The 23,129-nt window shown below is 40.7% G+C and overlaps 1 protein-coding gene across 1 annotated transcript in view; it reads right to left on the bottom strand.

The window, feature by feature from the left end:
- Positions 1-22,501, bottom strand: part of LOC119411522 (F-BAR and double SH3 domains protein 2) — a 44,185-nt gene extending 21,684 nt beyond the window's left edge. Inside the window, exons 1-8 of the mRNA XM_037678475.1 lie at positions 22,485-22,501; positions 22,293-22,347; positions 21,987-22,115; positions 15,794-15,916; positions 14,407-14,502; positions 13,379-13,453; positions 4,700-4,816; positions 2,838-2,942 (exon numbers count right to left, since the gene is read on the bottom strand). Coding sequence (XP_037534403.1) covers positions 2,838-2,942; positions 4,700-4,816; positions 13,379-13,453; positions 14,407-14,502; positions 15,794-15,916; positions 21,987-22,115; positions 22,293-22,347; positions 22,485-22,501 — 717 coding nt within the window. The remainder of the gene's footprint in view (positions 1-2,837; positions 2,943-4,699; positions 4,817-13,378; positions 13,454-14,406; positions 14,503-15,793; positions 15,917-21,986; positions 22,116-22,292; positions 22,348-22,484) is intronic.
- Positions 22,502-23,129: the final 628 nt, after the last annotated feature.

The raw sequence follows: 23,129 nt of genomic DNA, 5'->3' as shown, positions 1-23,129 counted from the left end.
TTAACAGTGTGGTACTGTTAGCAGTGTGGTCCTATTAGCAGCATGGTGCTGTTAGCAGTATGGTACTGTTAGCAGTATGGTACTGTTAGCAGTGTGGTCCTGTTAGCAGCATGGTACCGTTAACAGTGTGGTACTGTTAGCAGTATGGTACTATTAGCAGCATGGTACTGTTAGCAGCATGGTACTGTTAGCAGTATGGTACTGTTAGCAGTATGGTACTGTTAGCAGTGTGGTCCTGTTAGCAGCATTGTACTGTTAACAGTGTGGTACTGTTAGCAGTGTGGTCCTATTAGCAGCATGGTATTGTTAACAGTGTGGTACTGTTAGCAGTGTGGTCCTATTAGCAGTATGGTCTTATTTGCAGCATGGTGCAGCTAGCAGTGTGTTCTGTTAGCAGCTTGGTTCTATTAGAATTGTGTAGTTCTCTTAGCAACATGGTCCCATTAGCAGCATGGTACTGTTAGCAACATGGTACTGTTAGCAGTATGGTCCTAGCAGCATGGTGTTGTTAGTAGTGTGGTCCTGTTAGCAAAACGGTCCTATTAGAATCATGTGGTTTTGTTAGCAGTGAGGTTCTCTTAGCAACATGGTCACGTTAGCAGCATGGTACTATTAGCAGCGTGGTCCTGTTAGCAGCATGGTACTGTTAGCTATGTAGTCCTGTTAGCAGCATGGTCCTATTAAAATTGTGTAGTTTTGTTAGCAGTGAGGTTCTCTTAGCAAGATGGTTCTGTTAGCAGCATGGTTCTGTTAGCAGCATGGTTCTGTTAGCGACGTGGTCTTGTTAGCAGCGCCGTCCCATTAGCAGTATGATGATAATAACCGTGGCAATGGACAATGGCTGCCCACCAGAACCAGGTTTGTCAGACAAAGAACATCCAAGGTTTCCCCACGGAACCGAACTGTTCCGTAGAGTTCGGTCTGTGCAGGCAGATGGAGACGGCCGCCATGACAGGCAGGAGCCTGAGCCCGAGGCTGGACGGGGCCCACGAACTGAACCACGATGGCAAGGCAGAGACACACAAAACTGCAAAAGTGCGTTGCGGTCATACCCATAGCGTGGGTGTAGTGTAGGCACAAAAAAGTTCAAACAAAAACAACGAGAACAAAAAACAGAGCGAGTCGAAGCGAAACTCCCATCAGAGCTGCCATACAGTGGTGCACGTGACGTCACACGCAGATACTATTTGAACTGTGACAATCTCAGAACAGAGGCTGTGTCACAGCACATGCTGTGACACAGCAAGCGGGACAGGTGCCATTGTTTTATGACTGGAATATTGCCGTCTTCTTGACTGAAGCTGGCTCGTCACAGCCCTGGTCCTGCGTCCACGCTTTCAGAAATACTGAATTAACAACTCTGTCTGATTTCAGGCAAGAGAAAAACAAAAATGAATCGGAAATCTACAGGATGATGTTTACCGTTTAATAATTCTCTATTTGAATAATTAGTGTCTAATCTCATTTCAACCTTCAACAAGGGGCTGAAACTGATGTTGGGAGAGCCTAGAGAGGATCAGGATGTGACTTTGTGGAAAGGGAAAAAGAGACATTAACCGTCCAGATAGTGAAAGAAATGTCTTTTGTCCTGCTTTCACTCCCATCGCGATTATGACATGCAGGCTGTGTGGCGAGCTCGCCTGGATCAAATGAGCACATGAAATATTCATTTACTTAGTCAAGAAAATGTTCCGTCTACAAGAGCAAACAGCTGATGGACGGTCTGAGTGAGGGTGGGGTAGGAGGAGGACAACGCCCAAATGTTGTCACACATTGAGATGACATGGTACTGATAGCTGCTAAATTATCGTTCATTGACTTGAAGTATTTGCAAACCAGAAATACCAAATAATGATGTATTGGACCAAATCTGACATCAGAGGGGGCCAACTATAAGACTGATAGTGTTGAGGAGCATCAGGAAGAAAACCAGCTGAGTGAGGCTGAGGGCAGACAGAATACAGATGTGGAGTGAGAAAAGATCAATCTGAGCAGGAGAGGTGACTGTCCTCGTGCACTGTGACACATCCGTGAGGAGTAATGCATAAAAAATAGATTTTCCACAAAAAGAAAAGATGATGGGAGCAGGAAGAAGAGGAGAGGGAGTCTGAGATGAAGAAGACGGTTTAGACTGAATTTTCAAACGTTTTATCTACATTTATAGTTTCCTTTTTGAATCAAACCAATTATTTTGCATGTTTAAACCTCTAAATGAGCAGAATATAGTTCATAAATTGACACATTCTTGGTGTTTGGGCTTCGATGAGGCGATCGTGTGAATTACTTAAAAGATGTTTCATCTCTTCTGATGTGAAATGCATTTGATGATGGGGTCTATTTTATTTTAACACACTCGGCTGTCGTGCTGCACACGTGTTCATATGTTCAAACACTCGGCAGCAGTCACAGTATTCTGCATTATTTCTGCAGCACCAAAACTAATTTGCAATGATTTGCAACATTCAGTACGTGTGCATCACTTTTAAAGCTTGTTGGTTTTAATAAACATTACAGAGCTGGTTTCTTTGTGCTTGCAGATTCTTCAGTGTCCCTACAAACCTCTTGGGACATTTTTTTTTTACCAGATCTGTCAAGTACAGACAAGATAAAGATCAAATCCAGTTTAAGTTTGACAAACCAGTCCACACTAATGCCTGTATTCATGCCAGGCACTGGAGTTAGCTATTTTAGTGTGTTTAATACAGCCAACTTTGCTGTGTTTTGTAACAGTGAGAGATAGTGGGAAAAAAAAGCTCTGATCACACAGAGAGCATGAAAACCTCCAAAAGAGGAAGAGGCCGAAACAACAGCTAAAGTTTCCAGTGTGAGTCACAGACCTCAGCTTTGCGCATCATCTCTTTGGTGTCTTCTATCTTCAGCTCCAGATCTAGTCGGCCCTGCTCGGTGGGAGGCAGGCCGTGGCTTTCACACTCCTCCAGAGACTAAAGGAAAATCACACGCAGCATTAGAGGTGCTGTGTGTGTGTGTGTGTGTGTGTGTGTGTGTGTGTGTGTGTGGGGGGGGGGGGGGCGTCAAAATGAACAATTTCTACTTCACATATTGCATAATTGTTAACAATTTAGATAAGGGTACACAAATCAAATACTAACTAGTTGCAAAACTAAAGACCCAGCATTCCTTGTGCATATTGATAATAATTACTCAACAGTGTGAATGTTTATGAAGCATTCACACTGTTCTGATCCATTTTTCTTCTGTACGTTTTCCACTGTGATCCTCGTCCTGCAGTTTTCAACCTATTTCAACATAATTGTCTTCATAGAAAATGAATTGAGCTCATTGTACATCCTTCAGATGTTTAGATATGTTTACAACCTTTTACTGCTCCTTTCGCATTTTGCTCTGGTTCAGCTACTTTCAGCTTCCTTGTGCAAATTTAAACTAATTTCAGCTAATTTCAGCAGTTTTTTCAGCTGTTTTGTGCTCCTTTCAGACTCTTTCTGCTAACTACAACATTTTTGTGCTTCTTCTCATTTCTTTATAATAATTTCAGCTTGTTATACTCCTTTTAGCTTGTTTCTGCAAGTTTCAGCGTTGTCTACTATTTCAGCTACTATCTTCTTCTCAATGTATTTGTTTTCTTTTATGATTGTCTATTGTTGTCTTTGTTGTTCACTGTTGTCATCACTCTGTTAAAATCAGGTCTCTCTTGTAAATGAGTCCCCAAGGCTCAGTGGGATTAACCTGTCTAAATAAAGGATGAATGAATGAAATGTAGCTGTTTTTGTGTTAATTTAAGCTTTTTCAGCTAATTCCACATTTTTTGTACTCATTTAAACCATTTTCAGCCTAATTCAGCAAAAGTGTGCTCTCTCCACTTCCTTCTGGTAATTTCATCTTATTTCTGCCTTTTAGCTACTTTTCATCTATTTTTTGCTAATTTCAGCTTTTTTTCCCCAGATTATTTCTACTTTTTGTGCTCATTTCTGCTTATTTCAGCCTAAATGGGCAAACGTGTTCTTTCTGCTGTCTTCTGCTAATTTAAGCTTATTTTATTTTTTCAGCTAATTTTTAGATTTTTTTTTTAGTAAATTTCAGCTGTTTTCAGATGAATAAAAACATTCTTAGTAATTTCTGCTATTTTTAGCCTAATTAACTTATTTCTGATAATTTCAGCTTATGCTCTTTTCAGTATTTTTCTGCTAGTTTCAGCTTTATCTGCTATTTCAGCTACTACTTATTTGTTTTATGCTAATTTTAGCTTTTTCAGCTAATTCAACATGTTTTGCTCATTTTAGCTCTTTCCACTTGCTTCTGGTAGCTAAGCTTCTTTCTGCTTTTTCAGCTGTTTTTTGTTGTTGTTAATTTCAGCTGTTGTAGCTGATTTCCTAATTTTTGTGCTCATTTCTGCTTATTCAAACCTAATTCAGTAAATCTTTCTGCTTTCTTCTGCTAATTTAGGCTTGTTCTTTCATTTTAGCTACATTTCAGAATATTTTTAGCTAATTTCAGCTGTTTTTCAGCAAGTTCTACTGCAATAAGCATTCACACTGCATTTTCTCAGGAAATGCAATTTCTCTAGTTAAAAATATATTTAATAAAAAGCAACATTTCTGCTCACAATTCTTCAGCGTTAAGAAAGAAATGTAATTATTTGTCTGGACTAATTTATACTTGATTTAAAAAGTGTTTCTGCATTTTATGAAATGTGTATTTTGAACAAACGGTCGGTTCTTACTCTTTTGTAGTGGATGATGTTCTTGTGCTCTCTGGCCACCCTGGTTGCCCATTTTCGGGCCTCCTTGTTCAGACTGTGTTCCTCGGTCGTCCCCGACTCCGACTCCAGCTGACGGCTCTACAATACATCAACACACACACACAAACAGGCTTAGGTAAACACACCTGTACGCTGTTTACAGCAGGTAAACAAGCACAAGGTCAGAGTCAGTGCTGAGGTTTAGGTTTGTCACCGACTTTTAATTAGGCTTAGAAAATATGAGAGAAACTGATTCCTTCTCAAATAAATAATGTAAGGTGTGTTTCTAAGCTCACTTGTTGTTCTCTTAAACAAAAAACTGTTATTAAAACCAAATGTGAGTGACTGGAAGTGTGTGAGAATCTGAGTGTGTCTTATTTATGCTACACAAAGAGAGCAGGAGGCAACAGTTCTTTATTTATCACAAACAAAACAATATGAGACTCTGCCAAAGAGTCGAATTTGAGCAATTAATTGTTCAACTTTTATCACAATTTTGTGATAAATTTTATTCAGAAGGAATTGTTATTTCCTCAGCCTCTAAAGTCAACCACTTTCCCCTGACATAAACACAAATTTTATTTCTTAACAGCTTTGAAAATAAACTTCTCAGCTTTGCTTTTTCTGTGAAAACATGGATCCCGCTGAAGTGATGATGAAGTGGCCATATTTAAAACCGTCGTGCTTATTTATTATTTTCCTCATGTCTGAAAAGAGAACAGGGCATGTACTGGAAGCTACATTTAAACCAGCAACATCTGAAAAAAGGTCCTTCTAAACTACTTGTTGATATTTTAAGGGGGAAAAAAAAGTCATGGTTTCTTTTTATTTAAAAACTCAAAAAATTTCCAGACACCATGTTTTCCAATCAATGTTTGCATCATTTTCTAATGTCCAAATAAAAACATGTTTTGTAAATTTGTTCAAAGTACTATAAAAACAGTGACTGCAAACCAAAGATGGCTGACAGTAACTGACACTTTTGTTCAAAGAAAAACACAGTAAAAAATAATAAAAATAAAAGTACTGCATACAGCACGTTATACACTCCTCAACAAACTATTATACAGCATTCCATAGAAAAGGCTTGGACAGGCAAAGACATAGTATAACTTTTGACCTTGATTTGTGACCTTGACCTTAGAGTTGGGGGATGAAAGTATTTGGTGGCATGCTGTCTAGTGGTGGTATAAATGTGCATCAGGTTTTGTTAAATTACCTCGAGTGGATCAGAAGTTAGGTCGCGGACAAAAGAAAGTTTACAGACGTATGGACGAACAGAGACAATATTATTACAGACAATTTCAACATGTCTGTAATAAAGACTGACATATTACGTCTGTCTTTTGAGGGGTGTACAATCATGATAAACTAAATGTATAGACATGCATTTGAGAGTTCTACATCACCTAAAAAAACACGATGCTGATGGCAACAATGTTCGACTCAAGTCTTGAAACAACAAAAAGTAACAAAAGTTCCCACTTAGGATGTTAATTACACAGTTCCATAACCTGTGTCAGTCGTGATCAGATATAATGATTGATGATATAATGATTACATTACCAACATTAGGGCCCAACATGTAGAGACACAAATCTGACAAATCTGTAGCAGTAGTTACAGTACTACAGTACATACTGTATATGTATATATAACTAATGGAGGGTCGGTCAGAGTAGCTGCAGTAGGGACGTGGAAGAAGGTGTTCACAGGTGAAACAGAAGAATGTGTTTTGTCTGGTATGAACAACGGTGCTGTCACTGTAGAGCAGTGGTTCTCAAACTGGGGTCCCCGGACCCCTGGAGGTCGGCGGTGTATTTTTTACAAGCAAGTAGATTTTTAACAACCTGTTAAAATAAACCAAAATGCAGGAAATCACATCTACTTTATTCAAAATGTTCTGGAGGAGGACCCCCCGCCCACTATTTGTGTTCCAGCATGGATCAGTTTACAATCGAAGTCCTGTTTCTTGGTGTAACTACTGCTGTTATGATTCTGTTCAGTTTGATGCAAAGAGTTTTCTGTAATAAGAAGTGGCGATACATTTATTATGATCATTATGTGAATAGGTAAAGTTTTAAAGTGTTTTTTTTTATTCTGTTTATTTACTCAAAAATGTAACTTTTTTGGAAGTTGAAAGTAAAAATGTTGTTAATTAAGTGTGTCAAATGAAAAGTACCTCATGCTTCAAAGTATAAAAATTGTATTAACATTAATAAATAAACAGGTCTTGAGTATTTATGTTACACAAATATTTCCATTGAATTAAAGAGACAAACTGAAGAAAATGATTTAATAAACGTGAGAGTTATGAGGGGGTCCCTGAACCCAAAATGTTTGAAAACCCCTGCTGTAGAGGAGTTAAACCCTCATCTCTCCTCTGTGAAAATTAATGTTCCTAACACATCCAACTGTTGATATTATTTTTAAAATTAAGTTTTAATGTTCATTTATTTATTGTTTCTTTCTCTTGAATCCGTCCAGAGGACCTGATTTAACTTTGTTACATTTTTCTACCTGCATCATTGAGCATGCATCAGGATAGATCCAACTATTGTATCAAATGCCTAAAAGAAACGAGAGTTAAAAAAACAAATTAAAGAATGTTGGTAAATTATCTAGACTGACCCTGGGTTTGTGACCTGCTCAGAGACGGGATTATAATGAAATTATGACCCGGTTCTGACCGGTTTAAACGGGGCCAGCAACTCTACAAAGAGTCTCCCAGGTCTTCAATATCCGTCAAGGAACATAATTTATTTTGCTTGCTACATCATGCAGGAAGGCCTCATTGTTTCCTTTCACATTAACTCACATAAGGTCCAAAAGAGACCACACTTAGTCCCTCCCCTCATACACTGAGAGGTTGTGCCCCCCTTCTGTGAAGGAGGAGTCTAGGTCCTATAAATCTGCCACGGGACATCCGGCCCCTTCCGGTTCCTGATCTCGTGTCGTAGACCGGAGAGGCCAGCGTTGTAAACTGTAACCTTCTCCTGCTTTGATTTTAATACAGTTGGTAAAACTGAAGTCAGGTTTCCTTGATTTACTGTGAGTTGCCGCTTCTGAGGGAGGTCTAAGCCGGGGGAAGGACGTAGGCTGGAGGCGGGTCCTGGGTCCAAGAGGAGGCCTGAGGCCCACGGCTAGCAGCAGCTAGCTGCAGTGAACCATGACCCGCATCCAGCTCCCGTTGTAACAAGGCCAACAGTGTGAGGATGCAGACATTCGGGCATGTGGCTGAGTGATTAGAGAAGTTGTCCTCCAATGGGAGAGTTGGGGGTTCGATTCCAGCAGCAGTCACACGTTGAAGTGTCCCTGGGCAAAACACTGAACCCCTCGTTGTCTCCGATGTGTGTCCCATCAGCGTATGAATGTGATAAAGCTCTGATTATTCTCTTTAGAACGATGTGTTCAATTAGCTTTGCAGGAATGTAGCAGAGTGCTGTATGAATGTGTGTGGAGGTAAATGAGGCACAGACAGTGTTGTAAAGCACTTTGAGTATCTTGATTAGATAGAAAGACGCTGTATAAGTACAGTCCATTTACATTTGTCACCGTTGTGTGTTCACAAACCTGAGAACCTGTGGCCACGATAATCTGGTAATAAACATGTGTTGGACTGAAGCGCATAATATTTTAATTGCACCTTTTCATGCAAATCATACATTTTAATTATGTGCTGATTCAGTAACACCAGGGCATGAATCTGGATAAGTATGGGTGTGAAACTAAACGCATTACAACGGAGATTTACAGCTTAATTACATTCAGGCGCAGGAGGATCAGAGAGTTAACGGAGCGAAGCACAACTTGAGATTAAAACAGTGGCACTGACCTGATATGACTTTGTCAAATGTATAGTTCTAAAGACTTGTATTAATTAACTTGAACAAAGGTAAAAGAAGATGTTACTTTATAGCTGTCAGCCTGCCAGATGAAAGTGAACGTACACACAGTGGACTGAAACGGTGGATCAGGCTGTACTTCTACAAACACCTCAGTCTTCATAATAATGGTCATTTTCTGTTCTGCGTGACACAAATCTGTTAATCTGACGCCACGCTGAGCAACACACATGAACACAGCTAAAACAGGGATCGTATGAAGGTATGAGTGGTACGTGCTGATTTTTAAAAATCATAAAAATCTCTATAAATGTTGATTTTCATTAAAAACAAACTGTTTCTGTGGAATCTTGTCAAAAATGAAAATAGCACAAAAGTAAGCGAGACCAACTAAACACAGGAAACGATGTTTTCCATTGACAGTAACGGTTTGGCTCACTGAACCTTTCTCAGAACTGCAGCAGAACTCGGGCATGTTTATCATCTGGTGTTCAGACTGCATTATTCTCAGAGCATGCACGACAGGATTTCAGTGACAGGAAGTGACTCTCACGCAAATAATCAACTAACAAAGAATTTCTCGATGCGTTCTTGCAAAACGAGGCAGAACACAAATAAATTACAATACACGGAGACCATGCGTTTGATTTTAAGTACTGTATACCTCACAGTTCATACGGTTACAGCAGAGAATCGTAGATTTGGGGGGGCTGAGATGGAGTAGAGGCAGGACAGCCGACCTGAAAGCCCCAGGTTCGATCCCCAGCCATTCCCACATATCATGGTGTCTCTGAGCAAGACACCCAATCCCTAATTGCTCCCATGGCGCTCACATAGCTGTCCACTGCTCCACCGGGGTGTATCCCAGGTGTGCTGGGTGAAATGCAGAAAACTAATTTTTTGGCATTGCATGAGAACAAAGAATGATGACAACACATAGCACTTATTATTATTATAGATTTACCCAGATTGTTGGGAAAATTCAATGTAGCAATTTTCAAATTATTTCATATTAAATAAAAAAAGTATTTCTACTAACGGGCAGCGCGGTGGCGCAACTGGTAGAGCTGCTGCCTATCAGCGAGCAGGTCCCTGGTTCAAACCCTGGTCCAGGGGCCTTTCTGGGTGGAGTTTGCATGTTCTCTCCGTGCATGCGTGGGTTTTCTCCGGGTACTCCAGTTTCCTCCCACAGACCAAAAACATGCATGTTAGATTGATTGGTAACTCTAAATTGTCCCTAGGTGTGAGTGAGAGAGTGAATGGTTGTTTGTCTTGTTTGTCTCTGTGTGGCCCTGTGATGGACTTGCGACCCGTCCAGGGTGTACCCCGCCCCTCGCACAGTGATTGCTGGACATGGGCACCGGCGACCCCCGTGACCCAAAATGGAATAAGCGGGTAAAGATAATGGATGGATGGATGGATGGATTTCTACTAACTGTAGTGTTGTATAAATGCAAACGCTGAAGACAGATTTTAAACTTCTAGTTGAGAACCTTCTGAGTTAATCCTTTTATTTTCTCCTATTTTTGAAAAAGCAGTGATAATGATGTCATCAATGGCAACAACTGCTGCCACGCTGGTGGTATTATTCTGCAGCATCCAACATTCAAACTCACAATAATGTGACAAATGCACAAACATTCTGATGATTAAACTTTCTTCCAATAACATGCACTATATTTAAAAAGAGGGAAATATATTGCACACACTATTGGTAATGTCCTGACCACTACGTGATAAGATCAGCAGCACCCTCCGTAAGCCACAAACTGACTGGTCACTTTAAAAAGCAATATCTGGAGCACAAGCAGAAATATCTTTATCTAATTAGACAAAATGACAAGTAGAAAGTGGTTATATATGAATTTCTGCTTCACCTTTGGTTCCTAGAGATTCTGAGCTCTTATGTCAAGCATACTAATGTTATTAGTGTGAGCTGAAGCAAAGATGTTCTGGAAAAGTCACTCCACTTTAGGTTTAAGAGGTTTCCATCCAGGACAGCTGCACTGTACAGACTCATTCTACATTCAGGCAGCATCTTTTACTGTCTTGCATTTGCAGTGCAAAGACTGAAGTTCATACCTGAGGACCTTTGAGGCTGGTTTCAAGAAAAAATTGACCCAAAAGTCATAATCACAGTTAGTGAGTTCAGTGGTGCAGACTAGAACTCATCAAGTAGTAATTTTATTAACAGTGAAGGGTTTTTCAACAGTTTTTAAAACTAATGGCCATCTATCAAACAATTTAATTTGAATCATAGCGTTGCAAAAGGATTAGTTTGCTTTGCAGTGAGTAAAATAGTGCAGGAAAGAGCATCAGTATTAGCTGAAATACAGTAGTCCCTCGCTACTTCGTGGTTCATTTTTTGCGGATTTGCTATATTGCAGATTTTCAAAGTAAGATTAGGCATGACTCAACTGTCTGATTGATGGATGAGCCATGGGTTCCATTCATCCATCCATTCTCTTCCACTAATCCGGGGCCGGGTCGCGGGGGTAGCAGCTTCAGTAGGGAGGCCCAGACTTCCCTCTCCCGAGCCACTTGGGCCAGCTCCTCCAGGGGAATCCCAAGGTGCTCCCAGGCCAGCTGAGAAACACAGTCCCTCCAGCGTGTCCTGGGTCTTCCTCTGGGTCTCCTCCTCGAGCCATGGGTTGTTTATTTAATATACATTTTTTTAAACGATTGCGTGCAGACCAAAAGTGAAAGGGAAGCCCCACCCTGCAGCTGATCAACTGATCTTCTCTGTCACCACACGTCTCCTGCTGCATCTCTGTGAAGGGTTAACCCTTTGCTGTCCAGAAGCACCGATCGACTTTTGTCTTCCAACTTAAAATTCAAAGTATGTCACATCGTAAAAATCATCATAAATCACAAAATATAGAAGTGTTTTAATTATTTTGAACTTCTATGTTCAGTTGTTTCAGTGTAATTGATGAAGAAGTACATTTCTGCTCCGTGCTGCAGAGCTGAATGAAGGGTTAACCCTTTGATGCCCTGCTGCACTTCTCTTCTCCACTATTTAAATTTAAATACTGTAACATTGTTAAATATGCAATCCATGCTGCATCCATCCATCCATTTTCTTCCGCTTATACGGGGTCGGGTCGCGGGGGTAGCAGCCTAAGTAGGGAGGCCCAGACTTCCCTCTCCCCAGCCACTTGGTCCAGTTCCTCCAGGGGAATCCCGAGGCGTTCCCAGGCCAGCCGAGGAACATAGTCCCTCCAGCGTGTCCTGGGTCTTCCTCTGGGCCTCCTTCCGGTGGGACGTGTCCGGAACACCTCACGAGGGAGGCGTCCAGTAGGCATCCTAACCAGATGCCCAAGCCACCTCAACTGGCTCCTCTCGACGTGGAGAAGCAGCGGCTCTACTCCGAGTCCCTCCCGGATGATCGAGCTTCTTACCCTCTCTCTAAGGGAGAGCCCAGACACCCTGCGGAGAAAACTCATTTCGGACGCTTGTATCCGAGATCTTGTTCTTTCGGTCACAACCCAAACCTCGTGACCATAGATGAGGGTAGGAACATAGATCGATCGGTAAATTGAGAGCTTTGCCTTTTGACTCAGCTCTCTCTTCACCACGACAGACCGGTACAGCGCCAGCTTCACTGCAGACGCTGCACCTATCCGCCTATCGATCTCACGCTCCATTTTTCCCTCATTTGTGAACAAGACCCCAAGATACTTGAACTTCTCCACTTGGGGTAGGACCTCGTCCCTGACCCGGAGAGGGCACTCTACCCTTTTCCGGTTCAAGACCATGGCCTCGGATTTGGAGGAACTGATCTTCATCCCGGCCGTGTCACACTCGGCTGCGAACCGCTCCAGCGAAAGCTGTAGATCATGACCTGATGAAGCCAATAGGACCACATCATCTGCAAAAAGCAGAGACACAATCCTAAGGCCACCAAAACACCAAAACAATCCATGCTGCATGGACTGCTTATTTAAAATGTTACAGCATTTAAATAGTTTGTTTAAGGAGGGAGATCAGGAGTAACAGGTGATGAATGTGATTGCAGCCTGGCACGTCATGACAAAGTTTACTGAACTTGAACTCCTGTATCCCTACTTCACAGTTTTTCACTTATCGCGGGGGGGGGGGAGTAATGGAACACCCGTGATAAATGAGGGACTACTGTATATAAAACTTGAAATCTCATCATTATAAAGTCGATGGTAAAACACATCCCTGTGATGGACTTGCGACCTGTCCAGGGTGTACCCCGCCCCTCGCACAGTGATTGCTGTATATGGGCACCGGTGACCCCCCCGTGACCCAAAATGGAAGAAGCGGGTAAAAGATAATGGATAAACACATATTGCTTTTCAATCCATTGCTTAAAATATATTTTTTCTAGTAAAAAAGATAAAAACTGTTCAGCTGGAGCTTTAAATTGTCTCATTGTTTCAGAGCACCTCCGGTTATGTCCTGTACGTTTTAGTAACATTAATAGATGTTTTTATTAACGCAGCGCAACGTTCCTGTTGTGTGTCGTTTTTTTTTGCTTAACTCACGTTAACTCTAGAAACTACACCAATGATTTGGTTTTTACTGTTTACTGTTTTTATTAGAATATTTGCTTCTGATCTGGACAAAGACTTTTATTTTGTAAAAAGAAAAAAAATCAATTAAAAAGTTATCTAGAGCAGTTCAGTCAGTGATGAAATACATGTCTGAATTCTTTATCAAAGCTTGTTTTGGTGCATAGCTAACAACTTTAAACTTTAACATGCCAAACAGATGCCAGGATGTGGGTGGAGTCGATGGTTTATCGCAGGAATGAAGATGGTTAACGCTAACAACAGTTAAAGACTACCTCTGCCAGGGTCATTCTCATGGCACTGACGGGCGACGGCTCAATGTCCACCAACTGCTGCACCGAGCTCAGAGTCTGCCACACACACACAAACACACAGACAGACAGGGGGGTATTCACATACCCACACATGCACATAGCAGTGCAAGCACGCAGGCGTACCAATACAAGAAGGGGTTAATGGGAGACAAAGTTGAAGGAAAAGCGTTAGCAAGTATCAAAGGTGAACAGGAAGATACACAGCAAGAACAGAACATCGCTGCAGAGAGAAACACTGAAGTGGCAGAAGAGTGAGAACGTTAGACCAAGAAACTGAAGAGGACAGCAAGACGGCTGCACAGAGAAGAAAACACAGTATGACTCGAACAGGAGAGGATGATCGCTCGTCTTCAGAGGGAGTAGGAGCTCTGTCCGCTGAGACATCTCTGTCGTATCCAGAAACACTTAACAAGCTCCCAGCGGAGTGAGACAGCATCATTTCAACCGCTGTACAGCCGCCCCAAAACTCTGACTGTTAGAAAACAATCTGAAACATGTGCAACCAGACGAGTTCAAGATTTTATTTGTAGATAAGCTTAGTTGAACGTTAACAAATCTAAAGACTAGATAATGAAGGTCTCAGTGGACACACATGGTTTCGCTGCAGCGATCCAAAAATATTTGATTCACCTTCTGTCATCCTGTCACCGAATAGTTGACCAGACAGCTAAAGTGCAGACCCACAAACCTCTCCAAAGTGAGGGTGAGCTTTAACAGCCTCTCAAACACAATACAACGCGTGTCTCTAAAATCATACGAGGAAAAAGGAGATTCATTTAGTTCCAGCAATTTAATAAATGTTTACCCACAGATATAAAAGCAACAGTGGGAGTAATCGGGGTGTAAAACCTACACAACAGGCTGCATGTGTGTGGGAGTCAGATTCAGAAGGACAAAGAACGAGTTACTGTCCTGGTGGGAGGTGGTTTATCCCCAAACAATTCAAAGACGTTCATACATAAGTGCAGTTATAAATGCAGCTTTCTTACCACGTCGTATTCACTGGGCTGGAACTGGAAGTCGTGTGCTTTGTGAAACACAGGGTTCTCCTGCATGAACAGCTGCTGGTTGAACTCCTGGATTATCTAAGAGACAACCAGAAAGACATGATGAGCCTTGCATTCAGTAAATCTGACCTCTGATGCTGTAGCCTGATAAAAAAGGAAACAAACTTTCTAGCTGACACACATCAAGATCACACGAGGTGAGGTTTTACTAACGACACAGGATTTAGTTTGGATAATAAGATTATTGGAGTCCATGTGGAGGTGGAAAAAAAACAAACATTCATGTTATTGTACTTATTATAGTAAACTATATTAACCACAATAATATAAATGTGAAGTTTTTAAGTTTGTATATAGCAGATTCCTTGCTTTGGCTTCAAACTTAACTGGAAATAGAGAGCTAGCGCTGTGGGGACAAATAAAAAACATAAAATACTGTAAGAGAGGATATTTACTAGATATATAGTATAAAATACAAACAAAATAAGATGAAATTAAATAAAATGAACTGTCTCTGTGATAATTGTTCCTTTTCATATTTCATGAAATAAAACCAGATTCTCTCCAAAAATATTCATGCCAAAACCAAAAAGTTAAAGTTACTATATTCATTACATACCATACTTTCCGGCCTATAAGTTGCAACTTTTTGCCTAATTTGCATGCCCTGCGACTTATGCGCTGAAGTGACTTATTTATGTTTTTTTGGCACTCAAATAGTTTGGCATGCCGTAGTGTCACGTAATAGGTAAAAGTGGCTCTTAATGACACAATAGGCCTGCCATAGCCTACCACCTTTGTCCAGCTTGCTTGGAGCAACCGTCAAATCAGCTTCATTTCGCTGCTGGTGAAATGAAGCTGATTTGACCATTGAAGTGCATTTATTAAGTAAAAGTTAGACTGAGACACACCTTTAATATAATTTCAAGCAAACAAATAATTGTTTTTAAGTGCTAATCTCGTTAAAATCTTGTTAAAGTCCTCCAGTTCATGCTCCCACAGCCGCCATTTGGCAGCCAATTGATTTTTGGCACAACACTGGCCCACATTTCCGGGTTGTCAGTGGTGACGCGTAACAAACATGACGCGTCAGCGGTGACACATAATAGATGCGACTTATATGGCAAAGCAACTTATTTATGGATTTTTTCTTCTTTTCTAGACATATTTGGACTGATGCAACTTATAGGGTGGTGCAAGATGTACGGCGGAAAATACGGTACATAACAATTAATGCTTTACTTCAGTAACCAATCAAATAAAAGCTTGTTTAACTAGTTTATCATAGTTAAAAAACTACATGTTGTGCATCTACATGTCCACATTTACAAACTTGAGCCCAGATGGTGCCTGACTACATCCAACTCACCCGGGTGGATTTTTCTAAAAGGAACTGGTAGGTGTTGTGAGTAGCCTGGGAGGCCTCCAGTTCAGTGCGACACAACGCCACCAGGTAGTCCTTCACGTGTTCATAGATCCTCCCATCTAAGGCCTAAAGAACAGCCAGGAGAAGAACATCAAGGTTACTGTGTGAAAAACTCCAGTTTGTGTACATTTTTATTCATTCATGTTCTATTCAAGAGGGAGGGAATTCAAATAAACAAAAAGAATCAATCAATCAATCAATCAATCAATCAATCAATCAATCAATCAATCTCTCTCTCTCTCTCTCTCTCTCTCTCTCTCGCTCTCTCTCTCTCTCTCTCGCTCTCTCTATCTCTATCTCTATCTCTCTCAGATTCTTTTTTTTGTTGAGACGTTTCATCCTTCATCCAAAGGACTTCATCAGTCCGAGCAGTCACAACAAACTCAGTCCCACAAGCAGCAAACCCACCAAAAAGAAACCGTCCAGATGACTTCACTGAACTTTGAAGGATTGTCTACCTGGATTATTGAGCCTGAACTTTGATGTAAACTGAGAAAGTTCTTCAGATTAGATGCAAAGGGTGTTCAAGAAAATTTAAAATAAAGTCCAGTTGCTTTTGGTTTAATTTGTTAGGATTGCATGAGTTGTATCGTTACAACAGCTCAAACCAGACAAGTGCCTGAGTTACAAGCACCATGTTTTGAAACCGTTAATGCAGTAAGACTTCCCCTAACATCAGCATTTTCAGTGTAGAAACATATCTAATCTATGCCTTACCTGATCAACAATACTTTGGTCCTAAATGTAACGATGCTTGACAAATAGGACACACCTGTCCTGGGATCAAAACGATCAAAAACAGGCTTCTGAAGCCAAAATCTAAAACATTTTTGCTCTTTTAAATTATAGCCATTTATACAGTGTGTAATGGAAGGAAAGCTGAAAGAGAAATTTCATGAAGTAAACTGGACGGAGGATACGAGAACAGAGTCGTGAAAAAGATACACGCTCAAGTTTAGCTTAAAGAAACTAAGCAGATGTTTTAGTTGGACAGACTTCATTAGATCTTTAGACGCATTGATAGAAAGACATTACTGACACATGATCAGCCGGAGGAGAGTTGCCAAGCTGCAGACCACACTGCCAAACACAAACATCAACCAGAGGAAGAGACAGTGAGGAGGAAGATCATTTAAACAAGAATTAGGGAGCACAAGAGGAAAAGTTTAAAAGTCTTAGAAAGATATGTGTTTGTGTTCTCAAAATCTCTTGTTCTCGTGGCTGCAGTAGAAGGTGAGAGGGTTCAGACTGCAGGTCAACTAATCAAACTCCGCAGAGCTCAGAGACTCCATCAAGTGCTCAGTTGGAATAAAGTCCTCCGGTGAAAGCTCTTCACAGAAGCTCGTCTTCTCACAAACCTGCAGACGCTGCAGGAGCAAGTGGATCTTGTAACGTTTCTTTCTCTCCTAACAGACAAACATAAATAATGTACTGGATTTATTCCTACATTATTGCTTGTACTGTCTTTGTTACCAACCAGAACTTCACGTTTTAAATAAGTCAATACTTAATGTAAACACGTGCAAAGATTTTGACAAATGGGCGCAGTAACATCAGGACTGTGCCATCTGCGCACGTGAGACACAGTCCTGTAAAACAATACAATATTAAGAAGGAAATGATGTCGTTCAGGGTGGGTCGCTGGCTGACTTCTCTCTACATGTTCCCTCATCATTCTGCTAATTTCCTCCTCCGCCTTTTTTCTCTTCCTCTCCTCCTCTTTTGTATCCATTTATGGTAGTGTTGAAATGAAGTGAGTCAGCTTCCAGAAAAAGCTTGTACTGGGGTCACTTTGTTTTTATGTGTGTGACCTAATGTCAAATGACTGCATCATTCTGAACAAAAAGTACAGGACAGGGCAGCAGAGGTGTAAATTTAAGCGTGTGTGTCTAAAGGGGGGGTGAGCGTTTGGACAACATGGTTTTTGAACAGCAGAGGGGGACGTGGAGCAGCTCCTGTCCTCTCCACAGCTGTCGCATGGACAAGGACAGCCCAGGTCATGAAGAACTTGAGTTATTACTGCAGCCAGGTGCAGCTATCAATAGGTTTGATCCTAACAAGGCATGTGGGAGTCATTGTCTTCCAATATTCTTGTCTGGAAGCCATTTTTGTATTTTCAGGCATCTTCATTTTATCAACTTCCTGTTTGCTTCAAATGTAATGATAAAGGGGATTTTTTTTAAATTGCCCATAGCGGCAGGGCTTAATCTGAGCTGGATCCTGCCGGAACAGGATCCAGGAACTCTTATTTTGACAGGGTGCGTTCCGGTAACTGTTTGCTTGGATCCAGTAACTCTCAGCCTTACTAATAATAAAGTTATGAACAAATAAAACCTATATTGAATATGTAAACTGAAAATAATTACATAAACACTCATTTTAAACACAACAGCCACATAAAATCTGCCCCTTCAAGTAGAATTTCTGTGTCTACCCTTAAAAGAATCTCCACCACTCTTAGTGGTGGGGGTGAGTGCCTAGCTAACCAGGCAGTCGTACACGGGCAGGAGCCCACAGGCAGCGGCCATGTACAGACTAGGGGTTGAATAGACTAATCGACTAGGATGCCATCTCGCAAGTTTTTATATTTCCCGTCGACTAGTCGCACCCCCCTCCCCTCGCTTTTCCCAACCCTATTCCACGTGGTGGATTAAATAAAATAAAAACAGCAGCATTCTTGCAGCCGGATAATAGTTTTGCTTTTCCTTTGACTTGTTTGCTGTATGATAAATGGTAGGAGCATAAATATATGCCCAATGTTTTGTTGTTCTTGTTTTTGTGTGTGTGTAAATAATAAATGACTTTTTTTCTAATTTTATTTTATTTTTTGCAAATATACAGCATCTTAAGTTCCTTTGACGTCATCGACTAGTCGAAGTTGAATCGATTTTTATCATGCTAAAGTCGACTTTTAAAAATGTGTAGTTGTTTAACCCCTAGTACAAACAGACATTTGTTTACAAATGTAGGTGAACACAGGATGTTTAACAACCTGTTAAAATACACCAAAATGCAGGAAATCTCATCTAATTTATTCAAAATTTTCTGGGGGAGGACCTCCAGACACCCCCCACCCTGCCGCCGGCTCGCACACTATTTGCCTTCTGGCATCGTTCGGTTTACAAATTAAGCCCTGCATGGCGGGTGATAATGTAATAGCTTGTGCTTGTGTGTGTTTACATGTTAGTTTGCCTGTTAGAGTATTATCTTGTGAACCTTTCTACAGATTTTAATCAAACTTTCTGAAAGCAGTTACTAGACGTAGATCTCCAACGGATTACCATTTGGAGCCAGCCCAGTTCAAGATGGCCGCCACAGCTTTTGAATTTTAGCAACACAAAAATGGCTAAAAGTCAGTCAGTTTTATAGATACTGTGTTAGCATTTGGTGTGGTAGTAGCTGAGATTAATCCCCAACACACAATCTGAGCACTGACACATAGCAAAGTATGAAGGAATCTTCCCATGGGATCAAAAAAGGTTTTATCTAATCTTTGTTTTAAACTTTGATATTATCTGTTGAAATCACCTATATCCATCTGTTAGCTAAATATCTAGTATACCATTGTACCGATTTTAATAAAACTTTCTGAAAGTAATTACTACACACATCTACAGCCAATCAAAATGGCCACCACGGCTAATCAAAAATGGCTACAACTTTGTTGTTTGTACAAAACTTGAGTTTGAACTAGGTGTACTAGCTGATAGTCATCCCAGCATGCACTCTGAGTGCTAAAATATCGTGCAACATCTTTGGTATGCAAGGCAACAAGCCATTAGTCTTTCTTTAAAGAATGTGCTTTTATATTTTACTAACACAAGGATTTCTGAAAAGTGAAATTTAGCATTATGTATTCCAGTTTGAACTAATGTAAAAATATCTTCCCATTGCCACACTGAGTAAGTGACAGCATAAACGGTACAAACATTTCTATAACATGATATACGTTCTAACATACATCGTTCTTGTTCTGTAGATTTTGGTCCATCTGCTCAGTCAAACAATACAACGTTTTTATTTGAAAACTTGTAAACGCCACAAATGAGTTGCAGGAACAGCTTGCTTCCCTCAAGCAGTGTCCCTCATTCTCCTTGTGTGTTTGCATGCACATATTTGTGTACATGCATATCTCCCTGCAGTTCTGTCCTTCTGTCACGACGAGATGAGGATCTATTATTCAGAATGGCCTCATAAGATAGATGCTCAAGCCTGCCTGAGGCAAAAAGTGTCAGAGTCAGGGAGGAAACATTTTAACAAGACTAAAAAAAAAACAACCTACCTTAGCAAAAAAATAAAAGTTTGAGAAATTATAGGAAACTTTTTTTAACTAGGCAAGTTTGAAATGTTCTTTCAATCATGTACAAGTTTGCTGCATCCGAACTTAGTTGGAAAAAGTGTGAGCACTTACAGGAAAAGCCTGCACTCGCAAGCTTAAAACCAGTTCTCAAATCATTATAGTGCTCATAGTATCACAAGATAAACAGTTTCATTGATTTACAGGAACTGTCAGAATTTTAAGACAGAATTTACATAAATATTATTTTAAATTCTCATGTATTCTGATACAAAAATTAGATGTGTTCTGACATTTTATTCATGATCGTAATAATTTGATTCCCGGTCATTTGGTATAGGGAGAAATCAGGACAATTTGTTTTGCATTGCATATATTCAATTCCTACTCTATTCTATTTCTACTCAATGTAGGGATGCACAATATTATCGGCATGGTATTAGTATCAGCCGATATTAGCGTTAAAGTTAAATATCAGACATCGGCCATTCCATCAAAATAACTCCATCAAAATAACTCACCATTATAAAAGATGCTGGTTTTGTATGACAACCCAGTGACAGGGATGCCTGCAGCGGCAGCACAACGTGATGACATCACGCGCGCCTACCTAATCCGATCACAGCAGAGAGGAAGAAGACAAAATGTCGGGGATGTGGAAGGATTTTTCCGCAGAGGATGTCGGATTCCGAAGATTTTTGGACTACGTTGATCAAATATCTCCAACTGGGGACGATGTAGCAAGCAGCGTCCCCAGTTGGAGATATTATTCCGACGCAGCCTTACCCGAGTTACAAGCCGTCACTTCCGACATCACTGAGAAGCTAATAGCCGATAGCACTTAGGTGAGTTTTCCCACAGACATGTGAATGTCAAGTGTTAGCCCCGTTAGCATGATTGGTCTTACGGAACAATGGATAGACAAAACTTTGAACTTAAAGTCTGTCCTTCATGCACAGGAGTGCAGAGGATCCCACTCTGCAGCCATTAACCTGGAACAAGCCTCCACAAGTGAAACAGCATCACAGGTGACTAATGCTAATGAATAACATTTAACACTTTTCATTTAATATAAGTTAAAGTGTTATGCATATCATATAGCTGTTACTGAATATATATGTCACCAGCTCTTATAGCTGTTACACAATTTTTGTAGTAAATAAGCCTAAATAAGAGGGCTATGTTCTGACAAAGGAAAGTCTATAAAATATTGGTAATTGGCCAAATAAGTTTCAACATATCGGCCAAAAATCCAATATTGTGCATCCCTAATTCAATGGATTTCTTCCTGCACAAAATGCACTTGTACCTGCAACCTCAGAATTACAAGCCCATGACAATGACCACCAATCTGCCATAGCTGTTACTCACATAGATATTTATTCCAATTAAGTGATGAATCCATGAAAGGCTGTGGCAGTCTTTGAAGACTCAAACCTGTGTAATTTTCACCTTTTTCAAGCCATTTTCGAGCCTGATGGTGTGCACTCTCATACACACAATAATCTATCTGTATTTCTAAGAGTCCTATTTAAATTTTCCAACCAGAGAATGATTTCCCATTGCTAAACAATCCCTCAACGTAGTATTCAAATGAGATCCTTAAGTCAGTACGAGCTGTGGTAAAAATTGGAGGAGCATTACAAATTTCCGTCTCCAGCTTATTTTTTCAAGTGGAAAGATTTACTTTATTGTATTCTCTTACACCACTCTCATCCTTCAGCCTTTAATTCATATCACAGTAAGTACCATTTTAAAAACTAAAGAAGCCCAGCTGCCTTTTTCTTAAAACCTCTTAGGATTGCCCTGTCCTAGATGAGCGAGTCTCCACCAACATACCTGTATGCAGTGCAGCAGATCGGTGTGGTAGTAGCGATCATGATGGGCATTGGCAGCAGCTAGCGTTAGCAAGTAGTCATTCCTGGCCTGCGTCGCCTTGGAGTTACAGTCACTTCTCTTTGCTTTCAACTGAAACAAAACAGAGACAGAGATTCATTGTATGCTAAAATGTGGAGGGAAATATGAAAGCTTTTAGCTTTTTATGTGGGTTTAAAAAAACAAGAGAAATACTGACATATTTGTCTAAAAATTTTAAGTAAAGTTGTGCTTAAATGAAAAATGACTTTCCTACTAAAACACGCTTACCTTGACGCTTGCTTTCTGTAAACTAATTCTTGATTGAAAAAGACCCAGTTTGGACCTGAAATACCAAAACAGAAAAAACAAAGGAGTTCAATGTGACGCCACGAGCACCGCAGTATGGCCGCATTGACAGGAGCGCTGCTTCGACTCCATCTTTTTTTGCTCCTGGTGTTTTTGTTTAAACTTTTTTTGCACCTACACTGCACACCCATGCTACGGGTATGACCGCAAAACATTGTGGAGATTTCTGTGCTGCTGCCTTGCCATCATGCCATCATCCCATCCTGCCGTCGTGGTCCAGTTCCTGGCCCCCCTCCAGCCTCGGGCTCACGCGCCGGCCTGTCATGGCAGCCGTCTCCATGATCCTCCACCTGCCTGCATGGACCAAACTCTACGGACCTGTTCAGCTCTGCAGGAAAAACCTTGGATGTTCTCTGTCTGCTGGACTCGGTTCTGGAGGACAGTCTGCGAGGGCAGCTGCTGCGGTCGTTATTATCAAGCTGCTAACGCTGCTAACAGAACAGAACCATGCTGCTGAAAGAACCTCACTGCTAACCAAACCACACTGTAGATGCATTTCTTTTTCACTTTTTGCACCTTGTTTTTGTATTTTTGCTGCATGCTTTAGTATTTCTTTTGTTGTTTCTTTTTTGGCAAGTCGAGAAGGTTCTTCTCGTCCTCAGCATTTCATTGCATTGTTGACCTTGTGTTGATTTTTGCATATGACAAATAAACAAAATCTGAACCTGAATTTGGTTTAATAACCACCAAGTTATCTAAGATTGTCCAAGTAAAACCCAACACTGTAGGATCAAGTCCTCTGGATTCTACTTTGTTGAA

The sequence above is a fragment of the Nematolebias whitei genome, chromosome 6, assembly GCF_014905685.2.
Source record: "Nematolebias whitei isolate Nwh7 chromosome 6, NemWhi1, whole genome shotgun sequence".
Taxonomy (NCBI): domain Eukaryota; kingdom Metazoa; phylum Chordata; class Actinopteri; order Cyprinodontiformes; family Rivulidae; genus Nematolebias; species Nematolebias whitei.
Note: the sequence above shows the minus strand (reverse complement) of the source record. Positions and strands in the feature narration are given on the sequence as shown.